The 27,242-nt window shown below is 31.4% G+C and overlaps 1 protein-coding gene across 11 annotated transcripts in view; it reads right to left on the reverse strand.

The window, feature by feature from the left end:
- The window catches only part of LOC145252653 (suppressor of tumorigenicity 7 protein homolog), a 292,187-nt gene that overhangs the window by 17,075 nt on the left and 247,870 nt on the right, over nucleotides 1–27,242 (reverse strand). For all 11 annotated transcript variants that reach the window (XM_080112408.1, XM_080112410.1, XM_080112414.1 and 8 more), the window contains exons 5-11: nucleotides 18,823–18,901; nucleotides 16,863–16,917; nucleotides 14,911–15,010; nucleotides 10,401–10,498; nucleotides 9,397–9,511; nucleotides 1,253–1,325; nucleotides 524–626 (exon numbers count right to left, since the gene is read on the reverse strand). In XM_080112408.1, coding sequence (XP_079968534.1) covers nucleotides 524–626; nucleotides 1,253–1,325; nucleotides 9,397–9,511; nucleotides 10,401–10,498; nucleotides 14,911–15,010; nucleotides 16,863–16,917; nucleotides 18,823–18,901 — 623 coding nt within the window. The remainder of the gene's footprint in view (nucleotides 1–523; nucleotides 627–1,252; nucleotides 1,326–9,396; nucleotides 9,512–10,400; nucleotides 10,499–14,910; nucleotides 15,011–16,862; nucleotides 16,918–18,822; nucleotides 18,902–27,242) is intronic.

Consider the following 27,242-nt stretch of genomic DNA (forward strand, 5'->3'; position numbering starts at 1 on the left):
GAAATACAAGGTGACCCACCCCCTCTCCCATCCAAATGTCACACATGAAATCATTAATAAAATGAATATTCTTTTGTGTAACCATATTTGGTACAAATAAACTTCACTATGTCTGACTTGTCCAAGTTTCAGTCACAAATTGCTCACAGTTTGTTTTATTGCCATTCAAGTACATGCAGCTGAATGGGCTTCAAACTCATGGGACTTATTTCTGGGGTTATTTTAAACGTAATATCTATCAAAATTTCAAATCATTCCTGAACTAAAGATGGACATCAAAATATTCTAGTATGCTTGCAATGTACAAATGTACATTCTGAGCATATCAAGAAATTAAAAAACAAAATGCATACGCCTTCAACTTTCAATCATCTCATTAAATTAATTATACAAACTCGCATCCTTTAAATGCAAATATTTTATTTAAAAATTTTTTGAACTTTTTTAAAATCTACTTTAGAAGATCATCATGTAAATTAGATATCCATTCACACTATGTAAACTTATTTTATTCTTTTCATACCTTTGGTGCATGAGGATTAAACTCCACAGCTCTGTGTATTGCTTCAACAGCTGTCATTTCTGCCGTGCTGAGGCCTCGTTTTGAAGCCACATCTGGAGAAAATCTTTAAAAATAAATAAAAAACTTTTAAATAAAAAAAAAGTAAGATTTCAATTTAAAAACAAGAGGAAAATAAAGACTTTTTTCTTCATTTTTACATTTATTTGTTTGAAAGTATTCATCTGTTTGAATCATCACAGTCTATATTACAGGTTACTGCATGGTGCAACTGAAAAGTATGGCCAGATGCCTATTGAAAATGTTTGAATTTTGTTGATTTTTTAAGGAAATTACTTATTCTCAGGTATGGTTCATAATATCATTCTGTTTATTTTCAATTATAATTCACTTCATTTCCTTAAAAATCTATGAAATTCGAAACATTTGTCAATAGATCTCTAGTTGTGTTTTATTTGTGCTATTAAATGGTCTGTAATAGAAAACATCATAGTTTGTAAGTAAATATAAAATTATTTTCTTTATAATCTTTAAATGAAAAGTGTTTTTTAAGCAAAGTCATTTTAAAAATGTTTTCATTTACATCTTGAAAGACATCAAATGTGAGTGACATCACATATAGTATAATGCTAAATCTATTCCTTTCAGCTAGTAGAATGATTGCAGTGTAAAAAATACACTTGATCCACAAACTTGAAACACAAAGCAACAATAAAAAAAATATATACTTACTTGTCTGCAACTGCTCTGACTTTTAGCAAAGCTGCTGTGTAACAAATTGTTGCTGATTTTGGTAAATTGATATCTGAAAATTAAAAAAAATAAAAGATCATGGCAATAACTTTAATCAAGCCATGTTAAAGAGAGGAAAATAAAAAATGGATGCTAATACAGTTGGAATCATACTTAACAATGAGGACCACAAAAAATAAACTGATTTGGTTTTGTCTTCAAAAGAAATTCATATTTACAGCCAACTGGGCATTATGTGACATTGATAGATTCGTTAAACTTGAATTTCTTGCAGTCCTATTATTACAATATTTACAGGAAAAGAAAGAAAATAATCTTTCTAAATATGGTTCACAAAGTTATCAATTGAATTATTTTTTTTTTTACAGCAAGTTAGAATGGTATTTTGCTTTGAAAAAAAAAACAAAAATTAATCTATTTTTGAATATAAAATTGGTTTATAAAAAACTTGGAGATAAAACTAGTTCTGCCGATTTTTTTAATTTATGAAAAATATTTATATAGCTGACACAAATCAACAGCCTGGTTTTAACTTTTAATTAGCATTTGTATTGCAGCCAACAATAACAACATATCAGAAAACATTTGAATATTCAGAAATAATGCGTTATGAAATGGAATAAATGTAAAAATCGTAAAAACCTTTCACAAGTTTGTGAATAAAAGAATGATGCAGTCACTATGCAAGATTAAAAGTTATTTCCCTTTACAATATTTTCTTACATAAATCGTTAACATTAGTTCTGATCAAAGAATGACTTAAAGGAGGGATTAATCTTTATACAGAAAAGACAAGAATTACTTGTCTGTTAATTACTATTGTTGTTTATTGGACCGAAAAATGTAAATTTCATCGGCAAAAAGAAAATTTTCTTTTTAAAAATTGCTTACCAATTTATTCAAACAAAACTAAGATCTAGCTCCCTTAGTGAAAATTTTCTTACCACAATAAAAATGATCAAAATAATGAGTTCTTGATAACCTTACAAACACAGATGCATTAGACAGCCTGATCAAGTTTTATCCAAAGGAGTGTTCGATTAAATGAACAAAAATACTAATCTAAATATGAAAAGTATAGCAAACATTTAGTTGACATCGAAGAAATGAAAAAAGTAACCATTTACTGGTGAATGTTACAAAAAAAAAAAAAAAAAAAAAAAATCAAAAAACTTGTACAGATTCATTTTATAAATCTCTATTATATAATGTTAAAATTATTTGTACTCAAACTTTGTAAGGTAATTTGCATAAAGCCACTTATGCAAATTACCCATTATTACTTGGAGTTGCTTGCAACAATAAAAAAAGAAAAAAAAAAGATTAACAGCGAGCACTTCTCAGAAATTACTCTCTTTTTCTGCAACAAACAGAAACTCCTCCAGAACAACTGTTTTGGAAACTTTAACCTTTACTAGTAAATATATGTTATTTTAAATACAAGAATTTTATTGTGTTATTCTTTCTCAAAATTAACCAAGTTGTTTGGATAACAAGGAACCAAGAAAAGAGAGGCGCATTAGAAATAAAAAAAAATTTCTAACAATAAAAGAAACTTTGTGTCTATGGACTCCAAAACGATTGGACCAATTTTTATGAAATTTCACAAAGGTACTTTATGTATCTGGCAGTGTTCTTAGATAGGTTTTCTATCAGAATGTCATCGACAATCAAAATAATCTGATGAAAGAGAGAATAGGCGATTTTGACCAAAGTTAACACCTTACACAGCCTAACATCAGTGCATTTGAGAAATTTTATTACCACACAAGCTGAAAGGCCCAACATAAAATCAATAGTAGATTCTTTGATATGAAAGGGGTGTGTTTGAACTGAATGTTTCTGTTTAGAGTACAATTGCACCATGATACTCGACTTTTTCATTTGAAACTTTCATTCAAACCATTATACATAAAAATTTTTGGTACTTTTGCATAATTTGACCCGAATTCTTGTGATTTCCTGTCAAGCTCGGATCGGGTGAGACCGGCAATCATCAGTGTCAGCCGAGCGTTGTTCAAATGTTGAAACGCTAATTCGACTTTAAAAAGTTTTTTTTTTTTTTTTAAATGTTTTTAGTAATTTTTTAGTTTATGATTAGTTATTTTTAATGATTTATTTATTTTGAATTTTTTTCTTTTTTTTTGTATTTCAATTTCTGTGAGTTTGATTAGTCAATGAAAAAGCGATATGTAAATGAAAGCAGACGACATTCGAATTGGAAGAAATCGACTGAACCCAAAAAAGCTGACAAACTCGCCAAACAAAAAAATGACAGGCAAGGAAATAAATCTGTGCATACTAGAAAAACAAATGGAAACGTCGATGCAGACAATCTCATATTGTCAGGAAAAGAAATTGCTTTCCCAAAGAATGAGGTGCACCAATTGTAAACACAAATGGTTACTAAAAAAAAAAGATTGTGCATAAAGGATGGCTTCTCCTGGCGGTATACCAATAGACAATGTAGACAATGGGTATCATTGCGCAGAGGATCGTTAACTTTCTGAGAGAAATTTGTCAGGAGTATTTCCTGAGGAATCCCCAGCAGATAGGAGACCCAGGGCACACTGTAGAAATTGATGAATCTCTATTCAACTGAAGAAAACATAACGTAGGGAGAATCCTTGAACCGCTCTGGGTCTTCGGCGGCTATGACATCACAGACAAGGAGGGTCACCGTGCCAAATCGAAATGCCAAAATCCTCCTTCCAATAATAAAAAAATATATTCTGCCGGGTACAACAAACAACAGGAAATATCCACATCTCAAGAAAGTTCTTCCACCGGCAATTAACAACCATAAAAAAACAACATGTTTTTCTATTTTTGTGTAACCTCCCCCACCCCTCACTTTAAAAAAAAAACCAAAAAAAAAAACCAACCTGACTTGAAAAAAAAATAAAAAACAAGAAAAAAAAAATTACAGTTAAAGAAAAACAAAAAAATTGTACTTAAACCTAACATTTATACGGTTAAACAACCTTTTCTTGAAGATAATATTTAAATAACTTGCTGTTGATAAATATTTTGCAAAAAAAAAATAAAATAAAATAAAAAAAAATAAATAAATGCTAAAATAGATTAAATAAACATATTTGCTTTATATAAGGTAGGTTTTTTGTTATTTTTTGATAATTTGCATTTGTATTTTTTTTGTTGTTTGTTTAGCTTTTTTTTCCTTAGTCTGCGTCTATTACGCCGCTTGCCTGTCACCGATGATTGCCGGTCTCGCCCGATGTATTGTGAATTAAGTCACTGCAGGGAGACATGTGAAGCTTCCTCTTGGTGCACCACAATGGGCCCCAAAGTAGAGCAGGCAATCAATCGATTTGATCAAAAAAATAGGCGATTTCACCGATTTCGATGACAATAAACTATAGGAGTGTGAAGCATTAGTTGATCATCATTCAATCTCAAGCAATGTCGGGTCTCCCTCCTAGTTAAGTGATAAATGGTAAAAATATTTTTCTTTTATAAAATAAAAAAACATTTTTTACTAGTCAAACATCACTTCAGTTAGTTGTGTGGGATGTGGTATTGTCATCAGTTGGTATTGTCATGTGGCCTACAATTCTGTCAACTTGTATTGAAGTTTTGGAGCAAAAAAAAGAAAACAGGTAAATTTACAAATAAGAAAAATGGTAATGATTTTAATTTATTTATAATGAAAAAAAATTTGATTGATTTTTATGATTATTTTTAATGTTGTGGGGGAATCACCCTCCAAATGGACTATTCTATCCATTATATAAACTATAGACCTTTTGATCACAGGTGTGGATTAAACACCAGAGCGACCCTCGCCTGCTCTGTGACATTTACTACTCTTTTCAGTTGTAACCTTTTTACGTTGTTGTTCCAGTAATACCTTGTTTAAACTATTCCGTTGTTCTGTTTTCTTTGTGGCTTATTGCAAGCCATAACACTGGCGACATAGGATTCAGAGAACGTACTCACGTTTAAAAACAGTGTTCTAACAAACTAAACACTGACGACATTGGATTCAAGGAGCATACTAAAATCGAAACCAATAACGACATTGAAAAAAAAAATACTCGCATTAAAATAGTATTCTAAAAATACTAACAACGTCAAATGCTATCAAGCCTAAGGAAATGTCTAACATAACACTTGCAACTGAAAGGTTCATGGTAACTAAAAAAAAAAAAAAAAAAAGAGTTGAAAAGAAAAAAGTTTGTCACAACTTTCAAAGATAGCGCTGTACTTTTGCAAAAAGAAAAAGGTTCGTCGCAACTTAGAAAGGTAAATTTTGATACTTTTGGAAAAAGAATTTGTCACTTGTGGTTTTCGCTGCTAAAATCGGGAGTTATTTTTTTTTTTTCTCTGGAGAAAAATATACACTTGATTTTTTTTGCTTTAGACAATGAACTTTTTATATATTTATGCTTTTTTTCTGTTCATTTATAGTCTGGAGGAAGAAATAAGAAAGAATAAAATGGTTTTGTAAAATTCAGCGAATGTTTTGAAATTGCTAATGCTGACAAAGCAAAATGGACGAATTGAAAGTAGCGTTGGAACATTTGACCAAGTTGCATATCGATGCTGCAAAGCGTCAGTCACAATCCGAAAAACACTGGACTGAACATCAAATACGATTTGAGCAACAGCAAAAGGAATTGCAAAAACAGTTAGTGGAATGTCAAATACGAACTGAAAAACAGTTAGCCGAACGTCAATTACGAACAGGGGAATTACTTACAGAAATTGTTAAAAATAATGTGAACGCGGAAAGCAATTCAGCATTTTCTCAGAATACAATATGGACCGCGATAAACAATTTTAAATACGAGGAAGAGGAAAAATCATTTGCAGCGTATTTTCAGCGTTATGAAGATTTTTTTAATATTGACTGCAGCAACTGGTCTGATCAAAAGAAAACCAGACTTCTAAGAAAATTGGAAATGGCTGAACATGATAAATTCGTGGATTACATCTTGCCTCAGAAAACAGTAGATTTATCATTCAATTAGACAGTAAATTTGTTAACAGAACTTTTCTCGCTGAAAACGTCTTTTCCATAAGCATTGGAGATGTTTGAATGTGGTAAAAGACGATAATGACGATTTTGCCACCTACGCAGCTGTAGTGAACAAGCACTGTGATGATTTTAAGTTGTCTGAACTAACAGCAGACAATTTTAAATGTCTTGTGTTTGCGCAAGGGTAACCTTGGGAAAAGATGCGGAAATCAGGCGCAGAGTTCTTACAAAATCAGAAAATGAACCGAACTTAACACTTCAAAAATTGACTGAGAATTGTCAAAAAGTAGAAATTATAAAAAAAAAAAGATGCAAGAAATATCGAAGCAGGCATCGCGATCGACCTAAGCGACGCTTACCTACAGATTTTGGTAAACGACAAAAGCGCTAACCTCTTCTGTATTAACACTCATCGGGGTTTGTACAGATACGAAAGACTCACGTTTGGTATCAAGGTGGCACCCGCAATGTTCCAGCAAGTAATGGATACTATGCTGTCCGGCTTGGACACCGCAATCGCATATCTTGATGACATTATCATAGCAAGCAAAAGCAGGGAGGAACATCAAAAACATATCAGACAAGTATTCAGTTGAATACAAGATTATGGATTTAAGATCAAAGCAGATAAATGCGAGTTCTTTTTACAAACAATTAAATACCTGGGTCAAATAATCGATAAAGATGGCAGACGCCCAGACCCAGATAGGGCGACCGCTATTAAAGAAAACCAGTAAACATAACTCAATTGCAGAGTTTTTTAGGTTTGGCAAATTATTACCAGGTGTTCATCCCAAATATGCACAAATTGCGCGGACTACTTAATGAATTGCTGAAAAGGATAAGGCTTGGGAGTCGACAGAAGATTGCCAGACATCATTCCAAGAAATAAAAAGAATCCTTACTTCAAAACTATTCCTAGCGCATTTCAACTCGCAGTTGGACATAATAGTAGCTCGCGACGCTAGTCAATATGGCGTCGGGACGTGCATGCTACATCGAATGCCGGATGGCTTGAAACAGCCTATTGCGTTCGCATCACGGACTCTCTTACCAGCGGAAAATAATTATTCTCAGATTGAGAAAGAGGCCCTAGGAATTATATTTGCAGTTTCAAAATTCCACTGGTTCTTGTACGGAAGACATTTTTTTCTACAAACCGACCATAAGTCGTTGATATCCATTTTTGGATCAAAAAAAGGACTTCCAACATTCACTGCGAACTGACTATTAAGATGGGGAACTATTCTACTGAACTATAATTTTACAATTCAATTTCTCCCCTCAAAACAACTAGCCCATGCAGACGGTCTATCGAGACTGACTCCTGCCAAAATGGAACCTCTTGAAGATTCAGTAATCGCACCACTACGTATTAATAGTAATGTAAAAACCATGATAAACAATATTATCAGTGAACTGCTGGTCATACTTCAGGAAATTAAGTCAGAATCTCTAAATGACAATTTCATTTAAACTACGAAGCAGAAATTAGCAATGGTTGACACCAGTTCAGACATTTTTTTCTGGTTGCGACGAAATACTTTTATATGGTGAAAGGGTTGTCATCCCCCAAACCCTTCAAAAAAGAATTCTCAGGGATTTTCACATGGGGCATCCAGAAATAAACAGAATGAAAAGCCTAGTGAGAAGTTTTGTTTATTGGCCAGCTATGGATCAAGATATTACCGACATGGTGAACAGATGCAAAGGCTGTGCTTTGGCTGCAAAAACACCACCGATAACATATAAACCTTGGCCTAAGGCTGAACAACCATGGCCAAGGATCAACATCGATTATGCAGGACCTGTGGATGATTTTTACTACCTGATAGTAGTTGACTCTTACTCTAAATGGCCAGAGGTGCTAAGATGCAAAAAACCGACCATGGCAGCAACGACAAATTTTTTATTGGAATTTTTTTTGTTTGGTTTAAGGTTGTAGACTATCTGGTTAGGGACAACACTACACAGTTCACCTCGACAGAGTTTAGAGAATTCTGCGAGACGTATCAAGTCAAGCATATTACGACAGCCCAGTACCACGGCAGAAGCCACGGCCAGGCCGAATGCTTCGTCGATACGCTTAAAAGGGCATTAAAAAAGGCGTCCGGTACACCGACAGAAAAGGCCCTTCAGCAATTTCTGCAGGTTTACAGAATCACGAGAAATCCGAACAAACCAGATGCGGGATCCCCAGCAGAAATCATGTTTGGACGGAAAATAAAATCCGTATTTGATAAACTGCTACCCAAACACATAGTACACAACAGAACCTCTACAATGCCAACGAAACGGTTTAACAGCGGAAATAACGTGTATTTTAGGCATTTTAGAAATAATGTTTCTTTTTTGGGAACAGCGCACGATCAAGAAGAAGCACCGCAGGACGGCAGTGAGGCGATTGAAACTGTATGACTGTTTTGACATAGACCCTCTAAAAGGGATGTCAGAACCGAGACGCTCCGGCAGAAAGAGGAAGCGCACAGACCCCTTGGTGGTCTGCCCCAAAAGGAAGAAATACTGATTTTCACAACCGTGGAAATCAGCTTAGGAGGGGGGGGGGGAATCACCCTCCAAATGGACTGTTCTATCCATTATATAAACCATAGACCTTTTGATCCCAGGTGTGGATTAAACACTAGAGCGACCCTCGCCTGCTCGGTGACGTTTACTACTCTTTTCAGTTGTAACCTTTTTATGTTGATGTTCCAGTAATACCTTGTTTAAACTCTATTCCATTGTTCTATTTTCTCTGTGGCTTATTGCAAGCCATAACATTTTATTATATATATTTTGATTAATTTGAATAAAAAAATATTAGGAGAAAGGAAATTAAGATGAAAGTGAGTAGGAAAGCTTTCTTTAATAAAACAACTAAAGCTATCAAATTCTTACCTTTTATTCTAAAAAAACATTGAAATTGTTTGATGTCAAAATCGTAAAGATTTTAAACTTTGTAAGAAAAAGTGTGAAAGGCAGGAAAGGCAAAGAGATGTAGCCCCTTCCACAAGAACCCAGCTATTTCTTGTTTAATGATGGTGCATTTCTGTCAATAAGCAAACAACTCGCATTCATTAATAAGGGGCAAATAATGAAATGCAATGAAATTTGAACTTACCATCATATTTGGCCAAAACTGCTTGGACATCTGCATATGCTTGTAATTCTAATAAAGCTTCTATAAGATTTTCATGGATTGTAAATAAATTCATCATAGGAAATTCTTTCATTAGCTGAAATGAAAAAAGTTTAAGTATCGAGTGGTGAAAGGTTAAAAAAATATAAACAATTTGGTAAGTGAAATCTATTAAAATATTACAAACGAACAAAAAATTATATTATGCTTTTAGAAATACTTTTTGGATTAAGTCAAATTAAAAGGTTAACAAAGAACTTTAAAAAAAAGGAGTAAAAAAACTTAAGATTTGTTTTGTCAGTTTAAAGAAAAGAACTTTGAAATCGGCAGTTCAAAATTGCAATTAACGAATGTTTGTTGCATAAAAACAAACTCAAATTCCAAATTATGGCTAATTTCTTGTTCATTTTACCGATTTTATTCTTCCATATAAAATGTTTCCATAGATTTCAAGACGCATTTCAAAACTTGAGAAAGGGATTAATAATTTGTATTATATCTCCTATTATTCTCATTTCAGTTGTAATTTTCCCAATGTTTTAGTTGATCTAATATCCAGCCTTCTTCAGGTATATTTTTTCAATATTGAGAATCTTTATGCCTAACTTGGGAATCTGTAAAGATTTTTAACTGGATTAATCTTATTCCATCAGCTATGGTCTAATAAAAGGGCGATTATAATATAGTTAACTATTATCACTTGTAGTCAGGATTGAATCATCAACCTCCAAGGCTGGATCTTATTGTTATTCAATGGCTTTATCTGTTGAATCATGGATCTATTTTACATCATAGCTTACATCAGTTGAAATGTTGTAAAAATAACAAAATGAGAATAGTTACTCAAATAATCTGAATCGAGAGGATGTATTGCATCTGAGCACTGTACACAATGATTTACACATTATATTGCTGAAAGGAGGACTAAGAAAAACATCTGAAAATAATCTTGGTTTTTAAGACATCACAAGTGATTAAAACCTTACATCTCTCATCATTTTCACTGCCTCTCTGGTCCGACCAAGTTTCCGAGCACACATGGCAAGACGCCTTTTTATATAAACTATCACATTTGTGTCTCGTCCTGAAAAGAATACAAAAATAAAATTATTTTTAATGGATTTAATAAATATTTAAAAAATAGTTCTGTTATTTTAAGAAGACTTCTAGATGCATTAAGCATACATTTATTACCAGTTTTGTCTGAAAACAGTTGCTCCCACATAAAACAGAAAGCTGATTTATATACATTAAATAATAGAGAAACCAGAAAAATATTTCATAAACCAACAGGGAACTGAAACTGGATCAATAGAAATTGACATGAAGAAACATACTTTAGATATCTTTTATAAATACATATCAGAATAAAAAGAGCAAAAAAAGAAAGTTCTATTGTGATTCAAAGTGCATTAATGCAAACAAACTGACACCAATTCTTAAAAAAATTATCAAATCTTGGGGATGAAATTTTGATGGAATTTTCAGCATTTATTTTTGAAACTATAAATCTTATATAGATTCCTATTTTATTTGTCACAAGTAATGTGTATTCATACCAAAGTTGATTTAAAGGTTTCTCTAGTTCATTTTTTTTACTATGTATTTTAATCATACAAAATGCATGTTAAAATATTCCTAAATTTTTGGACAGTTAAGTTTGAAAAAAAATTTTATTTAAATTGTTCTAATTTGCCATAGTTGGCAATTTATTCACAAAGTTACACATCACGTACCAAGTTTCTATCGTCCATTCTCACTATATGTAATTTGACCCCCCCCCCCATTTTATACAGTTTCTATCACCCAATTCCATCACTGTTTATTAACAGTCATGGTAGGTGTTCTATCAAGCTCCAATTTATGGTTCTCTTCATTCACAACAAAACTTGTCTCACAACAACCACTGGAACTTCCTTTCTTCCTCTGTATCTTAAACCAAGAATTTCCATGAATAAATTTTTTTTTTCTCCAAGAACTACATTTCTGCAGATCACAACAGAACAGGGATGCTTCCCAGATTACTCAAACAGTCGTTTTTAAGTTCAATCTTAATAAACTTTTCTCAGTTTCTACCATCATTTCAACCAAACTAAGCATACTGACAGGTTATGATGCAGGAATTGTTATAGACTTAAAGTTAACTCTCAAGATAATAGAATTCCATAAGTTAAAGAAGCCATTTCACATGGAAGTGAGCATCCAATCAAAGAATTTCATAAAATAAAACAATGCAAACAGACAATACAAATAGCAGACTGGATGGGATCAGAATTGACAGAGATTTTTGGTATGTAGGGACTGTTTTTAGACTAGACACTAACGACAGGGACTTATGTTGAGAGCTGATAAATATTAATCAGTGATTGGTCAAACAGATCACGTGTCAGTTTAAAGAACTTTGAAATAGGCAGTTGGCAAGAAAACCCTAGCATGTAGGTAGGCTTAATTGTCTGTTAATTAAAGGTCTGAAGTAGATATATATGACACATCTGTTGTGGTATGCGTTGTGTTTGATGACATAAATTAATAAAAATAGATACTGAGTTTATATAACTGTATTTATTTAAAACAAGAATACTTACACATTTTTTTACAGACCATAGTTTTTAGTGAAAAATGTGCAAGACCATGTGTGTCCGTGCATACGTGTGTGCATGCGTGCTGTTGATCTCTGCTGATCATGTGTGAAATGAGATTAAATATTTTGTTTAATGTTGTTACCAAGGTAATTCATGGATTGTAGAGTTTGTTTGTTCATGATTTTGCAATGTTTGGCAAATACCTCAATAAGGCTGGATAGTACACAAAAGTTCATTTCATTACAGAATCAGTTTGTGTGTGTGCAAAGCACACTCAGAGTGTGTGGTACACGTCCTCACTGTCGCGTGTCACCAGGGAAAACAAAGGAAAAAGAGAGACAGACAGAAGAGGAAAAGGGGAAGTTAGTGTTAACACCTGTCTGCCAGAGGCAAGGTCAAAAGAGTGATAATTGCTTATTCTTCCCTTCTACAAATTGTGTCTTTGTGTTCGCTTTGTGCAAAGCTATTTGATAGGCTAGTTTCTAAACTGATGTATCTCTACACATCATTGTTGAATTGTTATATTAATATTTCAAATGCCCTTTGTTATCTGTAGTGATCAACTCATCCCAATGCAGATACTAGCCATGAAAATGAAAACCAAAATGGCTACGTGATTAGCATGCTTTATATAAGATGATCGCAAAAGTTAAGCGGGAATGGATTTAAGTTGAAGGAACTTCTACCATTGTTAACCTGCAGAGCATTATCAATGTCAACTAAGGAAAGTTATCAGGCCCATGTATGCAGTATGATAATGTATGGAAGTGAAACCTGGCCAGTGAAGGTCACGGACATGCATTGCATGGAGAGCTGATACAAGAACGATATAGAGTTGTAATGTGTGTCTTAAAGATTTAGTTCTGATGACTTTAGAGGAAGATTAAATCTGGACAGTAGAGGTAAATGTGTGCTGAATAGGACTTTGATGGTATAGTCACATTGAAAAACTGGATAATGATACTTAAGTCAGTAAGATAGCAGATCCAGTTCACAGTGGAAAGCCAAGGGAAACAGGAGGTAAAATGGACTTGAGAGAAAGAAGGATAAATAATGACCTGGATTTTGAAAGTAAATTTCTAAAAGCTGTTTGACATATGTAAACATGTAAAGTAATGATGATTCAATCAAACTTTTTGAATCGTAGCATTTTATTAATTATCAAAAGTCAGTTTTGTTTTTTATTTACAGGTGAGAAATGCACATGCTTTTAGTGCTTTTCTGCCAAGTCATATTAGAAGAAAAAAAAACTTGTATGGAAAGTTAACCATTTTTATCATTGAACCAGAGAGATGAAAAAAAAAGTACATTAGTCTTAGCTTAACTACGACTTAGAAATTATTGAGTTGATTCATATATATCAATAATCAATAATGAGTAGAAATGCACTTGCATAGAATCAGCCTACAAGAAAATCAAAAATAATAAAATCCGTAAGTTTGTGACTCTTTATTGATTAGTCTAGCCGGACATTTAGAAACTAATCATACAAACATTAAATCATGAAATAAATTTATAAATTTTAATGAAATTTTTATTTATTTATTGTATAGAGTTTAAAAGCAAAAAATTTATTAAAAAGTTCAACGTTTATCCCAAAGCAAACACCTGGAAACTTTGCAACGTTATTAAAAATTTCCACAATGCATGTGAACAACCTGAATGCTATTATAGTTAAAATACTAAAAGACTAAATGAACAAGATCCTTATGTTTTTAGAGACATATTTAGGATGTGACATTATATAAACATGTATCATATACACCAAAAAATTATCTTAATTAGTTCAGATTGATGATAATTTTCTTCAGAAACATGTATAAGATTGTTTTGCTTCGAAATTGACATTAAATCACAATATGACTGATCTGTCATTTTTATGTACAAGGGGTATTCCAAAAGAAGTGCCTCCTATTTTTTATTCCACCTGAATGGATCAAAGCGGATTGCAAATTGAATTGCTATGATGACTGAACTTATGCATTCATGACTTGAAAGCAGATATTATCGGCAATATAAGAAAGCAATCTCTGTCATAGGTATGCATTAGAAGCAGAATTGAATTCCTGGCAAAAGTGTACGGAAAATGATGGTGACTATGTAGAAAAAATGAATTCTGGAGCACAAAATCTCACTCATTTTAATGGTACTACTCAAATCTTTGTAGCTCTAACTTTTTGAGTAAAAAAAAAAAAAAAATAGGAAGTCTTACTTTTATTTTTAAAATGACTCCCGGACAATACGGAACAGCTAATTAGAGAGGGAGAGAGAGATCCTATTAAGCATGCTTAAAACAAAGTGAAACAGTTGAAAAAAAGTATTCCAAACAAAACACCTATTCTAATAACACTTCTTGTTTTCTATTTTGAGGAGGTTAAAAACTGAAAAGAGCACTCCTCTCCCCACCAATGAGTACTGTACCATTTCGAATTTTATTTTAAGAGTGCCTTTGTGAGAAGTCATTGGCTCTTATTTACTGTTAATCATAGTTGATTTGTTTTGCTTTACAGCATATCAAACCCTATAAAGTTATCCAGTTATTTTGGTAAAAGCATGTCTGCTTGAAGTTTTTTTTATCTTTAATTATTTACTCATTGTGTTTGCTTTAAACTTATTCAAAATGTAAATGTTGGTGTAGACCACTGAGTGCAGTTTCATGTGATACACAGAACGGATTCTATTTTACACATAGATTAAATCCTAACAAGTAGTATCATTTTGAGTCGGAGTAGATCTCTGAGTAAAACTTCCAAACTTAAGTCTCACTCCTGTATAATGTTTTGTGTAATGTTCTGAGTATAAAAATTCATAGATATACAAGCAGTGAAAAGCTGCATCATCTGATCACTTTGGACAGATCTGAATCGTCCACGAGTAAAACAACCATATCCAATCCATACAAGCTAATACTTACGGTGTTGCGCCTCGTGTGACGGACTCTGCTGACACGTATGTTGAGACTTTTTGTAATTCATTTCTGCTAATTTGAAAGATTGTTTAAATAATTTTTCAGCCTGAAGGGGGAAAAAAAAAAAAAAAAAAATCACACATTATGTCAAATAAAATGAAAAAGTTTGGATTAAAAATAATTGGAAAATTATGTTAAATCTAAGGTCAGCGAGCAACAACTTACCTTAATTTGTCACACTTCATGCTCAGGTGGAGAAAAAAAAAATCAATAGAAAAAAAAAAGGAAGAACCGAAAAAAAAAAACAAAGACTAAGATTATAACAAAAGAAATATTTTTTTAACTTTTCACCTGCACAAATTTTACTGAATAAATTATTCATTTTTCTTGCTTTCTTTATTGTTACTTATACTCACCTGATTAATGGAATTTTTCACCATTACTTCATATGAAATAACAAACAACTATAACACCTGCATCCCCAATCCACCTTCTCTCTAAAATGGTAATATGCAAAGAAAGACTACACCTAGTCATGAAAGAAAAATTATTGTTTGGAACTGGGAGTATAATTTAGTTTTTACTCCTCATCAACTTGGAAGATAGGAGAATATTGACATTGGCAAGGAGAAGGTAGGAGAACCAATTGTAATAAAAATTATGTCGATAAAAATACAAATGCAAGTCGAATCAGCAAGAGCATGTACGTCCGTAATATTAGTTGAGTCTGTGTCTACTTGTCTCACATTCATCAAGTCTTGGTTTAGGGATGAGACAAGAATATAACCGTCTCTTCACCTTGATGTAAAAATAAGATAGAATAGTTTAGCAGAAAATGCCTGCCATGCAAAATATTTTCATTGGATAATTTACCAAAGCAATTTTATTGGTCTCCTTAAATCAGTTATTTTAGCAGCAAAATAATTGAACAAGAAATATGCCATGACTAGTGAAACCGTTAGGTCTTTAATCTGACTCTTATAACTGAACTATTGTATTGCCAAGGAGAAAGAGAGAAACACCATGACTTTTATTAGCTTAATGACAGATGTAGGTCATTGTTGAAAAATGTCCATTAGAAAAAAATATTTAGAGATAAAATCTTTTCTGAAAGAAATTTAATCAAAATACATCATTAATTTAAATACCAGTAACCTGTTTTGATGGTAATACAATTGTAATAAATTACAAAAAAAAACTTCTGTATTTATTTAGATATTTGCAAAAGTTAAAAAATTAAAAACGCTTAAGACTAAAACACTATTATACTACTGTACATAGTGCTTTGTCATTAAGTAAAATGTTTGTTTTTTTAAATGAGGATTAAAAATTTGTATCATTTGGAATCATGTTCTTATCTTGGGTGTTATTCTAATAACATTTTAGCCAATGTAACCTCAAACCTTCTTCAGGTATATCTTCTCCAACTTTGGAACCTGTAGGAAATTTCAACAGAACCAGTGGCATAACAGACATAAGTGCTAAATAATAAGCAGAGACAGTCTTTCAGCGATTGAAGGTTTATTCTTCAGTGTAGGCGATACTAAGAATACAGTTACAAATTACTCAAGACTATTACCCAATTATGGTTGATGGAATAAGAGCAAAGTGCCCTGTGGGTAAAGGTTCCATTCAAAGTTACATACAAATTCCAGAGTTTGATAAAATGCACCTGAAGAAGACTAAAGGTTACATCAGCCATAATATTCAGAATAACAGTAATCTGAATAATTCAAATAATCATGAGTGTTCAGAGCGGATGTAAACTGCATGATATATTACTAATTGCACCACTGAATTCATTATAAATGTTTGCAAGAGAAAAGTTGTTTGATCTTGGTATAAGACTGTTTTTAATTTCATCTGGAGAGAGAGAACAAACATAGTACGGGATTTTTTAACAGTAAAAATTGAACGTTTGAATTTTAAACGGAAAAAAAAAAAAAAAAAAGATTTACCTCTACAACAGACTGTGACTCTTCTTCCGCTAAAAGGATTAAAGCTGTTGCACACCTGAAATTATTTTAAAAAGACGATATTTTAATAAATCACATCACCTGGTGAGAACTGTGAAAATAAAACTTAAAGAAAAATAGGTTTTAATTTAAATTACTTTTATATGTTATTAGATTTTTTTTATTAAAATAACTTTTTACTTATCTGATCTTTAAACATGGCAAATGCAGTTTTCTTTCAGCTTCATGGTGATGTAAAATGAAACTTAACGTGTGACTTTTGTTTTTATCAGATTGTAATTGCTTTTCACATTGGTATGTTTAAGATTTACAAGAGTACATTTTTTGCTCATTGTATTAGTATTTTTCTTGGAAAATAACCATAAAGGTTGATAATTAGAGTAATTTTTATTTTAATTTATGCAGATATGTAATTCAATGTAATTTTGTCCCCTTAAAACTAGAGTCTTTTAAAAGATAATTTTACTGTAAATTGCATGTCTTAAATAATGATTATAGAGATTTCAACATACAAGTAAATAAGGTGTGGTGAAGAATGAACCACCATTGTGTCTCTTTAAAAAAAACCCATTTCTTTCAAAACAAAAGGTAATAAGCAGCTCCAACATGCAACATACCATCAAACTTCTATTTATATATATATATATATATATATATATATATATAAAAGAAAGCTACATTTTATAGTGTTTATCATCCGAACCTTAAAATTTGTCTGACGTCACTTTCGCCAAATGGCGTTGTTAAATAAAGAAGTACAACTCTAAACGAAAGCACTTATTACAAGTCTGGCGCTGTAGGATATGTTGTTACTGATCTAAGGGAGATAACTATTTTACTAAGACATTAGCATACAGTGAGCATCTACTTTTTGGCCACTTTAGCTCCCTATTTCGTATGTTTACTTTTTCTTATTAGTTCCTATGGAAAAAATTATTTTAACTTTTATCTAAAAGAACAAAAAAAAAAAAAAAAAGCTGATATTTGAGTTTGACAATGAATTCTCTGGAAAAGTATGCAACGCTAATTGCAGAGTGAAATGTAATATTTATTAAACACGTCTGACGAAAGTTTTTAGTACGAGTCTTTAATAAAAAAAAAACAACCTTTTTTTCATTTAATTAACTTTTTTTTACATTTTCATTTAACAGTTTAAAACTGTTTTCATTTAGTTATATTTATATTTAGTTATATTTATATTTAGTTATATTTAGAATGTTTTTCCATTTTAATTTATCTGGTTTTATTTTATCTTTATTTTAAAACATTTAAATTTTAAATTCTATAGACATATATTTTAGTTTAAAACATTTTAATTCATTTTTTCATATGAGAATTTGGGATGCTCCAACCAACACAAAACATTTAACATTACAAAAACCCTTAAACAAGTTCGACAACTTTTTAATCAAAGTTTATAAAATTAGATAAAAGTGGAATACCTCTAAAAATCAACTTTTAAAAGACAAGTTTTTAATTGTCTGCTAGAGCACTTTTAACTAATGTTATAAACTTTGTTTCATCAGTCGTTGAACTTGTTTAATAAATATTACATTTCCCTCTGCAATTAGCATCGCATACTTTTCCAGAAAATTCATTGTCAAGCTCAAATATTAGCTATTTTTTGTTATTAATGTTTTGTAATGTCGAATAGTAGTCCACTGAATGGACAGCACCAGGTGAAATCTAGAAAATAACTATGTTGATGAATAAAGTTCAATTTTGTCTAAAAAGTTGTTTTATAAATCAGGCTCGAGACTTATTGAGTGAGAAAGCAAATTTGACCAGTATCTAGAACAGTAATTTAAAACAGTTACAGAAATAAGTTTTGGGGCAAATAAATGTTTTCATTGATATTTGAAATTTAAAGATGGTTTACTTAAAGATAATTTTAAAAAAGAAAAGAAAATTCACTTTGAGTCTCCAAGACAGAAATACTCACTCAGGATTTTTTTCTAATGCTCGATGTGCTTCTCGAATTCGGACTTCAGGATTTCGTTCTCTCCAAGCCATTTGCATAACTAGAAAAAAAAAAAACAAAAAAAAAAAAAACGATAATGAAATTAAGTAAGAATGCCATTCAGTAAAACGCATACGCGTGTCAAAGCTCAAATATAAAAATTAATGAAGAAAATATTTTAATACGTTTATTAAAACATAAAAAGTAATACATAAAATTATTTAAATTCTACAATCCGTTTGAAACCTTAGTCGCTACAGTACTTAGAAGAAAAAAGCAAAATAACTAACCTAACAGCCAGACAGTTCCTAAAACAATCACGAATATGACAGCAAAAAATGATAAAGAGGATTTACTTGGGTGTGTCAGTGATAAAGTAATAAAAATAAATTTTGTACACCATTTTAATAACTTCCAAGTACTGCTTCAAGGAAACCAGTTTTTATAAGTTTTATAAAGAAGTAAAAATGAAGAAAAAGGCAATTGGTGAGTGAAAAGAAAATGCACAGGGACTTTCTTTGACGAAAAAGTTATTTCGATTTTACCTTACTATCCCAAATGTCCACATTTGTTTTTTAGAAATCATTTGAAATTAAAGTTGTAGCAATGTATAAACTAACCTATCCTTATCAAAAGATTATATTTTTCAGTTTCAAAGAAGGTAGACAAGTGTGATGTATACTACTAAAAAGAGTTTATAATTGGCTATATTGTGAAAATGCTAAGTAAAAGGTGAAGAGAAACAGTGAATTTCAGTCAAATAGCAGAGGAACAATGGAAGATGTAAAGCTCTAGTAATGTTAACAGAAATCAACTTCTTTTTCTCTTAGAAAAAAAAAAATACAGTAGATTTCTTCCGATTAACATAGAATTCATGTTTCTGCTAAAGCAGAAAAAATATATCAGGTTTATACTTTCTTTGTCAGTTTGGTTTTCGTGTGTCTGATAAGCAGTTAAGGTTTGACCTCTTCTCTAAGCCAGATGAGCCTGGGATTTTGATGGGCTAATCTATTGCTCCATTAAAAGAAATGGAGCATCATTATAACCTCAAAAGAAAAAAAAGAAACATTTTATTGTTTTAAATGGGAGTTGCAATTTTATTTGCTGGGAGAATTCTTCTGTTGCAGTACTCAGGCCACACAATTAATACTATGACTGATGTTGGAATTTAACAATGATTTTGAACTAATACAATGAGTGGATGATCACGGTCTGTGCAGTGAATGCAGACAGACTAACGTTCACATATTGGCGATATATGTTTTTACTCTCCTAGACATAAAGGATTCACAGGTGGTAACTTAAATGTACCTAGCAACTAATTCAGTGTATTCTAACTAGTCTCATGTCTATGTTTATAAACCAGACAGAATAGGCCACTTGGAAGACAACATTCAATTCATCATTAATAAAATACCGTCTAATTTAATGTGTAGAGTTAGTGAAAATTGGACCTCTAAATTAAGCATGAGCCATGGTGCTATATGCCTAAGATTGTATTTAAATTATAAATACCAAAAATTAATTTTTGGAATAAACTAAATTTATATAATAAAAATATTTTTTTGCAATTTAAGTTAGAGTTTGACACTTCTAAAAACACCAAAAAGAAACAGGTACTTATGCAGTTTCTTTATCACAATAAATACAAACTTTCACAAGTGTTTCCAGGCAGATAACAGAAAGAATTGGGATATGCAGAGTCACTTAACTAATTAAATTCAAGTTAGCAGACTAGAAAACAATTCAATGAATTTTTCAATTCAATAAATCTTTTGCCAAAATCAACCAAATGAATTTCTTGCAGTTTCACCTCTTCTTCTCTACCTCCACTGTTATTGTCTGCTCTTCAAGCAAAAGACAATTTGCCAACCACCTTGCCGTTTACATAAAAAAAAAAAAACAACATATATGGCCACCAAAAATTATTGAATCAGAGAGGGACTCCCCTCCACACATACAAAAAAAAAAGGAAAAAAATCATAATGTCCCCCCACCCCAAATAATAGATCTAAAATGAGAGAAAAAAAAAAGGAAGGTCTTATGGCAGTTTGATTTTGTTCACATAAAAAAAAAAAAAAAAGAAATCTTTCATATTTTGTTGCTTTAATTCTTTTATTTCATTTTCGTTTCCTTCTTAAAATAAAAGTTTAACATTATCAGTGGTGTTTTAATTATTTTCTCCTTAAGAGATTAAAAACTTTTTTAGTTATTTGGATTTTCTGTCTTCAGACGTTTCTGCATCAGCACATTCCAGTTTTTCCATTATCTGCCTGGAAGCGTGTGTGAAGTTCAGATTTATCGCAATAAAACTGCATAAGTACCCCAAAACACTTTATTATTATTAAATACTAAGTATTGTTGTATATATTAATAAATATATATAAGAAATATAAATTCATGAAAATACTTTTGCACAACATACATAACTGATATCATAATAGACCTCTAACCTCTACTTTTCTCTCCTCAATTTTGGAAATTCTGAAAGTCAACTCTCTTGTGAAGTCATAATAGAGACTCTCCCTCTCTTATTTATATCCTTTCTTTCCTCTCACCATTTCTTTTATTTATATAAAAAATTTTCCCTTCCTACGACCACTTAAAAATATATGCATAAATAAAAAGTGTACAAGTCAACAAAATAACATTAAAGTTATAATAATTTATGAATTAAAACATATGGAAATGGCACAAAATTTTAGCAAATTTTCATCATTTTAAGGTCCTCATGCAGGTTGATCTACACAAAAATAAAACGTCTCTCAGCTCATAACTTAAGACATGTAAACTAGTTCTAGTTTTCACCTTAGTATATTTTTAATTACTTGAAAATATTATGATGTCAGACCTCTTGCACTTACTTAAAAGAGTCAGTATTATAAAATTGTCCAGTGAAGTTGCAGTCAAAGTAAATTCATTGTTTTAGAAGGTGGAGTTGGACCTTTTCAAATTTTAGGATGCAGTCAAAATTAAGCATTTGTGCTACCGACTCCACAGTTCAGTTTTTATCAAGAGTTTTTTTTTTTAATTGAATTCTTTAGATTTTGTTCATTAAATTAACTAAAAACCTGTTGAATCCAGACACTTAAAAAACATGACCATGCTTTTTAAAATCAAAATGTTTTATATAGTATACAAACTGTACCTACCCGGCATTGCCCAGAATGCAGCAAAGTAATTTTAGCTTTTAATTTTTATTTGTTTGCACATTCATAAACTTACCTAGGCAACTATTATATTTTTCAATTTAAAATAAGATATCTTCTCCCTAATTTTTATTTTTATATAATTATTTAAAAATGTTTCATATTAGAAGTCGTCTAAGTTAGACTAAATAATTTTCTAAACAAATTGTAAGAAATAATATTGTACAATAATAACAAATAAAAATTGGCTAGTCAGAAGCAAAGTTTGATTTGTCAGCTTAAATGCTATTTACGCCCGACTTTGAAAATATGACAAAATAACTATGTTAGATATAATTATTACTAGTTGTGAAGAAAGACTTTAGGTTTTAGTCAAAGTTGAAATCAAAGTTGAGCATTTGGATTATCAGCTTGACAATCTTGGAGCAAATATTCTAGCTAGTATTAAATATTACCAACATACTAGCAGAATAGATCTAACAAAGATAAAATCAAAATATAATGCTACTAAACCTATGCCGAGAATCCTTTTCTAATTTTGATCAACATTCATTATATCATTTTGAATCTAGAAAATGTCTAAAGCTTAAGTTTCAAGAAACCTTGTCTGGTTCAGGTCTAATAAATATAGATTAAATTTAATGCAAATTCGAAATACCTAATTTTTCAAATGCAAAGTTAAGTTCATATTATACCTCTTAAAAACTTAAATAATCCAAAGAAAACTGAATATTTAGTAATTGATGTCTAATATCTCTTGTTAAAATAGCCCCAAAATTTAAGGTATCAAAACTTTCATGAAGGGCTTCATCTTCTTTGCATAGAACTAAATTAAACTAAATATAGGCCATTTTACAAATTCTTACACCTAGTAAAATTCTTCCAAAATTAATTATGATCGGTTAATTAGTTTGGGAGTGAATCCTGTACATACAAATATATCAACATACCATACCTAATTTTATATAAACAGTAATTAAATACTTATACTTGGTTTCATGTATATGTAGCTGATGCAGTTATTTCTATTTTGCATCACACACACATAATAATCATTGTTTTTCTCTTGATTATTTATGGTAGAAAATAAGACTCATCTCAGGTTATCTGATATTACACTATTTCAAATATACATACCAAGTAGTCTATGCTATATTATAATATTCTTCTGTCTATCCCGAGATGTAATTGAAAGTAAAACTCTAGAATTAAAGACAACATTTTGAGTAAAATTTTATGAATAATTCAATGGTAGTAGTACATGTTTTATTAGGGATTTTATTTTTTTTACAGTATTGTGTCTATGTTTTTTCTTTTTTAATTTATAAGATAACTAGCATGGGTGCCCGGCGTTACCCGGGTGTTTGTAGGTGTGTGTTGAGCAAGAAAAAAAAAAAAAAAAAAAAAAAAGTGGTAGTAGGAAGGCAGGCTTCAACCCGTACCACGAAGGAGGAAAAGAACGGGGGGGAAAAAAGTGACATCTTTGCTGTTATGACCACTGCCAAACCGGAAGTGACGTAGGTTTAAATTAAGGCTAGACAATCGAAAAGAGGGGATGAATTTCGAAAATATCGGTGAAAAAACACCCCCTCCCTGTAGAAAAGTGCCCAGTTGAGGGTGAAGAAATTAATGTTTTTAGCCAAGTTTTCGGTATTTGTCGTCTGAAGGGTCAAGCTTCAAAACGATACTGATCTTGTGAAAATTCATCACCTCTGCCGAAAGTTTTAGGTAGACATGCAAGCATACATTTATATATTGGTAGCTCAAATTTTCGACCCAAACCGATTAAAAAGCTTGCCCTATCTCTGAATACCTTTTATGTAAAATTTCAAATGTTTAGACCAGAAATTGTCTGAGTAATTTGGTAGAGACCACAGCGGTCAATTTTTTTTTTTTTTAACTTTGACCTCTATTATGACCCCTTAACATTTATTGTTTTGGACTCAAATCAAGTTATTAAGTTAGATCCATGTCTAAGGAACCTATATCTAAAATTTCAAGTGCGTAGACCCAAAATTGTCGGAGGAGTTTGGTAGAGTTCTCAAAGGTCAAATCGTTGAACTTTGACCCCTTACCAGCCAAATTTCTGGCCGAAAACGGATTACAAAGATTTTCCCAAATCTCCATACCCTGTATATCAAATTTTGAGCCTGTAGACTGAAAATTGACAGAGTTATTGTGTCCGGAAATGTACACAGGCAGACACACATCCACACAGACAGACACTTTCACTTTTATAGATTAAAACTTATAGGAATTAAAATATAATAAAAATGGTAATACAAGATGGGAGCGGTAATACAAGGAATCCTTGTTCAAATATAAATGAATGAAGAATGAAAAATAACTTCCTGTTTAAAAAACATTTACTGTTATTTATAACATTTTAAAAATGTTCAATTTCAAAAGAAATTTGTTATATAATTTGAAAAAAAAAGATCAAGTGTTGCCATTTATAAGAGAATCACTTTGATAAGGTGCATAATTTATATGGAGTTTGAAATATCCTCAATTTATGAAATTCCGATATATTATTGCTCTCTCTCTCTCTCTCACACACACACACACACACACACACACACACACACACACACACATAGCGGCCATTTATTGCATTTTATAGATAAAAAATATATATAAATAACCAATATCAAAATACTGCTTATCTCCACGGGTCAGAAACTATTTTGATTTCCTTCCTTGCAAACAAAAATGTGAGTTTGTATACAAAGTTAAAAGTGCTTTTATAAAAATCAAAAATTCTTTCCACAATAAAAGACTAGAGAAAATAAGATTTAAAGCAGATATATTTTATCCACATTTTTTTTGGACCAAAAAGACATTTTTTTAAATCAAATGTTATCTCAGTTTTATATTCAAACAACATAAAGAAAATTGTCAGTATTTACTTAAAATAATTAAAACTATTTGCATTTATTAACATTTATATATGAGGCGTGTCTGAAAAGTAACAGGACTAGTGTCACAAACAACAAAATACTAACAGGTCACTGCTTATCAAGACTCAAATGCCAGTTAATGATAAAGATTACGGAGTCAAAATTTGATTATTTAAAAGAAGAGGTCAACAAGAATTTGGTAACATTAGACATGAAAACAACCATGTTGTAGTCAACTAGGAAGCAGCCCTGCTGTATTATGTTCTACAGATTGGTAGTTTTTGGAAAGAAACTTTGTTTGTGAAAGTTTCATTTAGTTTTAGGTACACAGAGAAAGACAGGGAAATCATTTATAGTGGTTGTAGCTGGATGAGTTTTTGTTGTGTTTTATATGAGGGGACTATAGATAGTGGAATACCTGCGATAAAAGCAGACTTCAAAATCTGAAATATTCACCCTAAACAAGGTATTGAAACATAAATGGCTACTGTAATAATGACTAGGTTTATAGAGGAAAACCTAGTTGGAGCAAGATTTTTGTTCACATTACATTTAAATTTCTGCATGTTGATATAGTTGGGGGAAACAAAGAGTAGGAAGGAAAATTCAAAGGCAAATGTTTTGAGGAAATATGCTATAAGAGTAAAAAATCCTTTGGAATCTGGGATCTCTTCGCGGAAGAGGTGTAATTGCTGCTAGTCAGGTGAGTCAGAATTTACGTTGTGTAGTTAGTTCATCAGAGCACAATCTGAGAAAGTACTTATAAAATAAGCACAGAAATGCAACATGGCAGTTTTAAGGTTTGCAGTCAGTGTGAAACTTATTAAATTCGAATAAAAATTTGTTTTTCTACTTATATTCGCTTTAAACAAGACACATTGCCACTGAAATGTAAGGAACCACTGAATTAGATATCATGCCTAGCAGGGAATTTAACAGAGAAACGTTTGTTCACATTACATTTAAATTTCTGTATGTTAGTATAGTTGGGGAAGCACGAAGGATTTCTAAAGTCTAGCAGTTCGAGCGAAGAAAATATCAGCATCTGGAGACCTCTACAGTGAAGGCATAAGATTTTGCTGCTTGTTAGGTTATTCAAGGATGATTATATTGAGGAGGCACAAATTCTCAGAGTTCATTAGAGTACAATCAATTAAAGTACTTGTAAAACAAGCACACATGCAACATTGTTGCAATGGTAGTAGGGGTAGGAATTTGGTTTACAGTGCATAACCTATTTGATTGAAGACTCTTTTTTGGGTCCAGTCTAATAGAGGAAAACTAATATTTATAGACCATCCAATTTTGTGGAATTGAAAAAATTATATTGCTTGATATATTATGCAAACATATATATGTAAATAAAAAATGTTAAATCTTTTTTGGTAAAAAAAAAACAAGAAAAAAGATTTTTTTCAAAATCGCTGAAGAATTCTACCTAGCCATGGCTGATGAAACAAGATCAATCTACCCCATGAAAGGTTCAGTTTAAAATTACATACAGATTCCTAAATTCAACAAAACATACATAAAGAAGGTCGGAAGTAACATTAGCTAAAATTTTGTAAGTATATCATCAAAAATGAGAATAGTAATCTGAAAATTCAAACACAAATTTTAAGTTACAATATCAATAACTTTTAAGATATTTCTAAGCTAAGGAAAAAAAAAATGATTGTGCAAATAATATCCTGGAAATAAATAACAAAACTAGCAGTTTGATTAAGTTGATTGCTCAATAGGATTAATTTGTAGAAAAAGAAACTTTTTTCTATTCTATTTAGAGTAAATTCACCAACAATAGTACCAGCATTGCTAAGAGAACAGAGAGGCAAATTAGACCATTTTGAAAACGGGGTTATTTGCCTTTGGGTTGCATAAGAAATCCAGTGAAAAATATTGAAGATGGAAAGAGGAGGTGGTACTATCAGTCATCGTTACTATAGTAACAAAAAAAAAAGCAGACAATTTTAGGCTGGTGTTTTTCATCTTCAATTCTTTCAGCAAGACAACCACCCACACATCTGTCAATAGTAAAAGCTCTCCCTAACTTGATGTCCCAAGGGTAAGATGTGGGGAAGGGATGAGCAAGTTGTAGAGGGGAGAGAGGGGGGGAGAGGCAAGAACGGATGTTACAAGTACTTTTCACCTAGACTGATACACATTCCAACCAAACCTGCAAAAGGAGGTGGAGGAGAACAATCTTTTTGAAGGTTAAAAACAAACCCAGCTGACAAAGGAGGATGAGAAGCAACAGTCTTTTGTTGTTGCTTTAATCTTATAGTTTCTTTTTAAAGAAATATTTATCATCACTACTAATAACCATTACCTGTAGACATTTCACAAACTTAGG

This window comes from Euprymna scolopes, chromosome 29 (assembly GCF_053919585.1).
Source record: "Euprymna scolopes isolate OS-2025 chromosome 29, ASM5391958v1, whole genome shotgun sequence".
NCBI classification, from domain to species: domain Eukaryota; kingdom Metazoa; phylum Mollusca; class Cephalopoda; order Sepiida; family Sepiolidae; genus Euprymna; species Euprymna scolopes.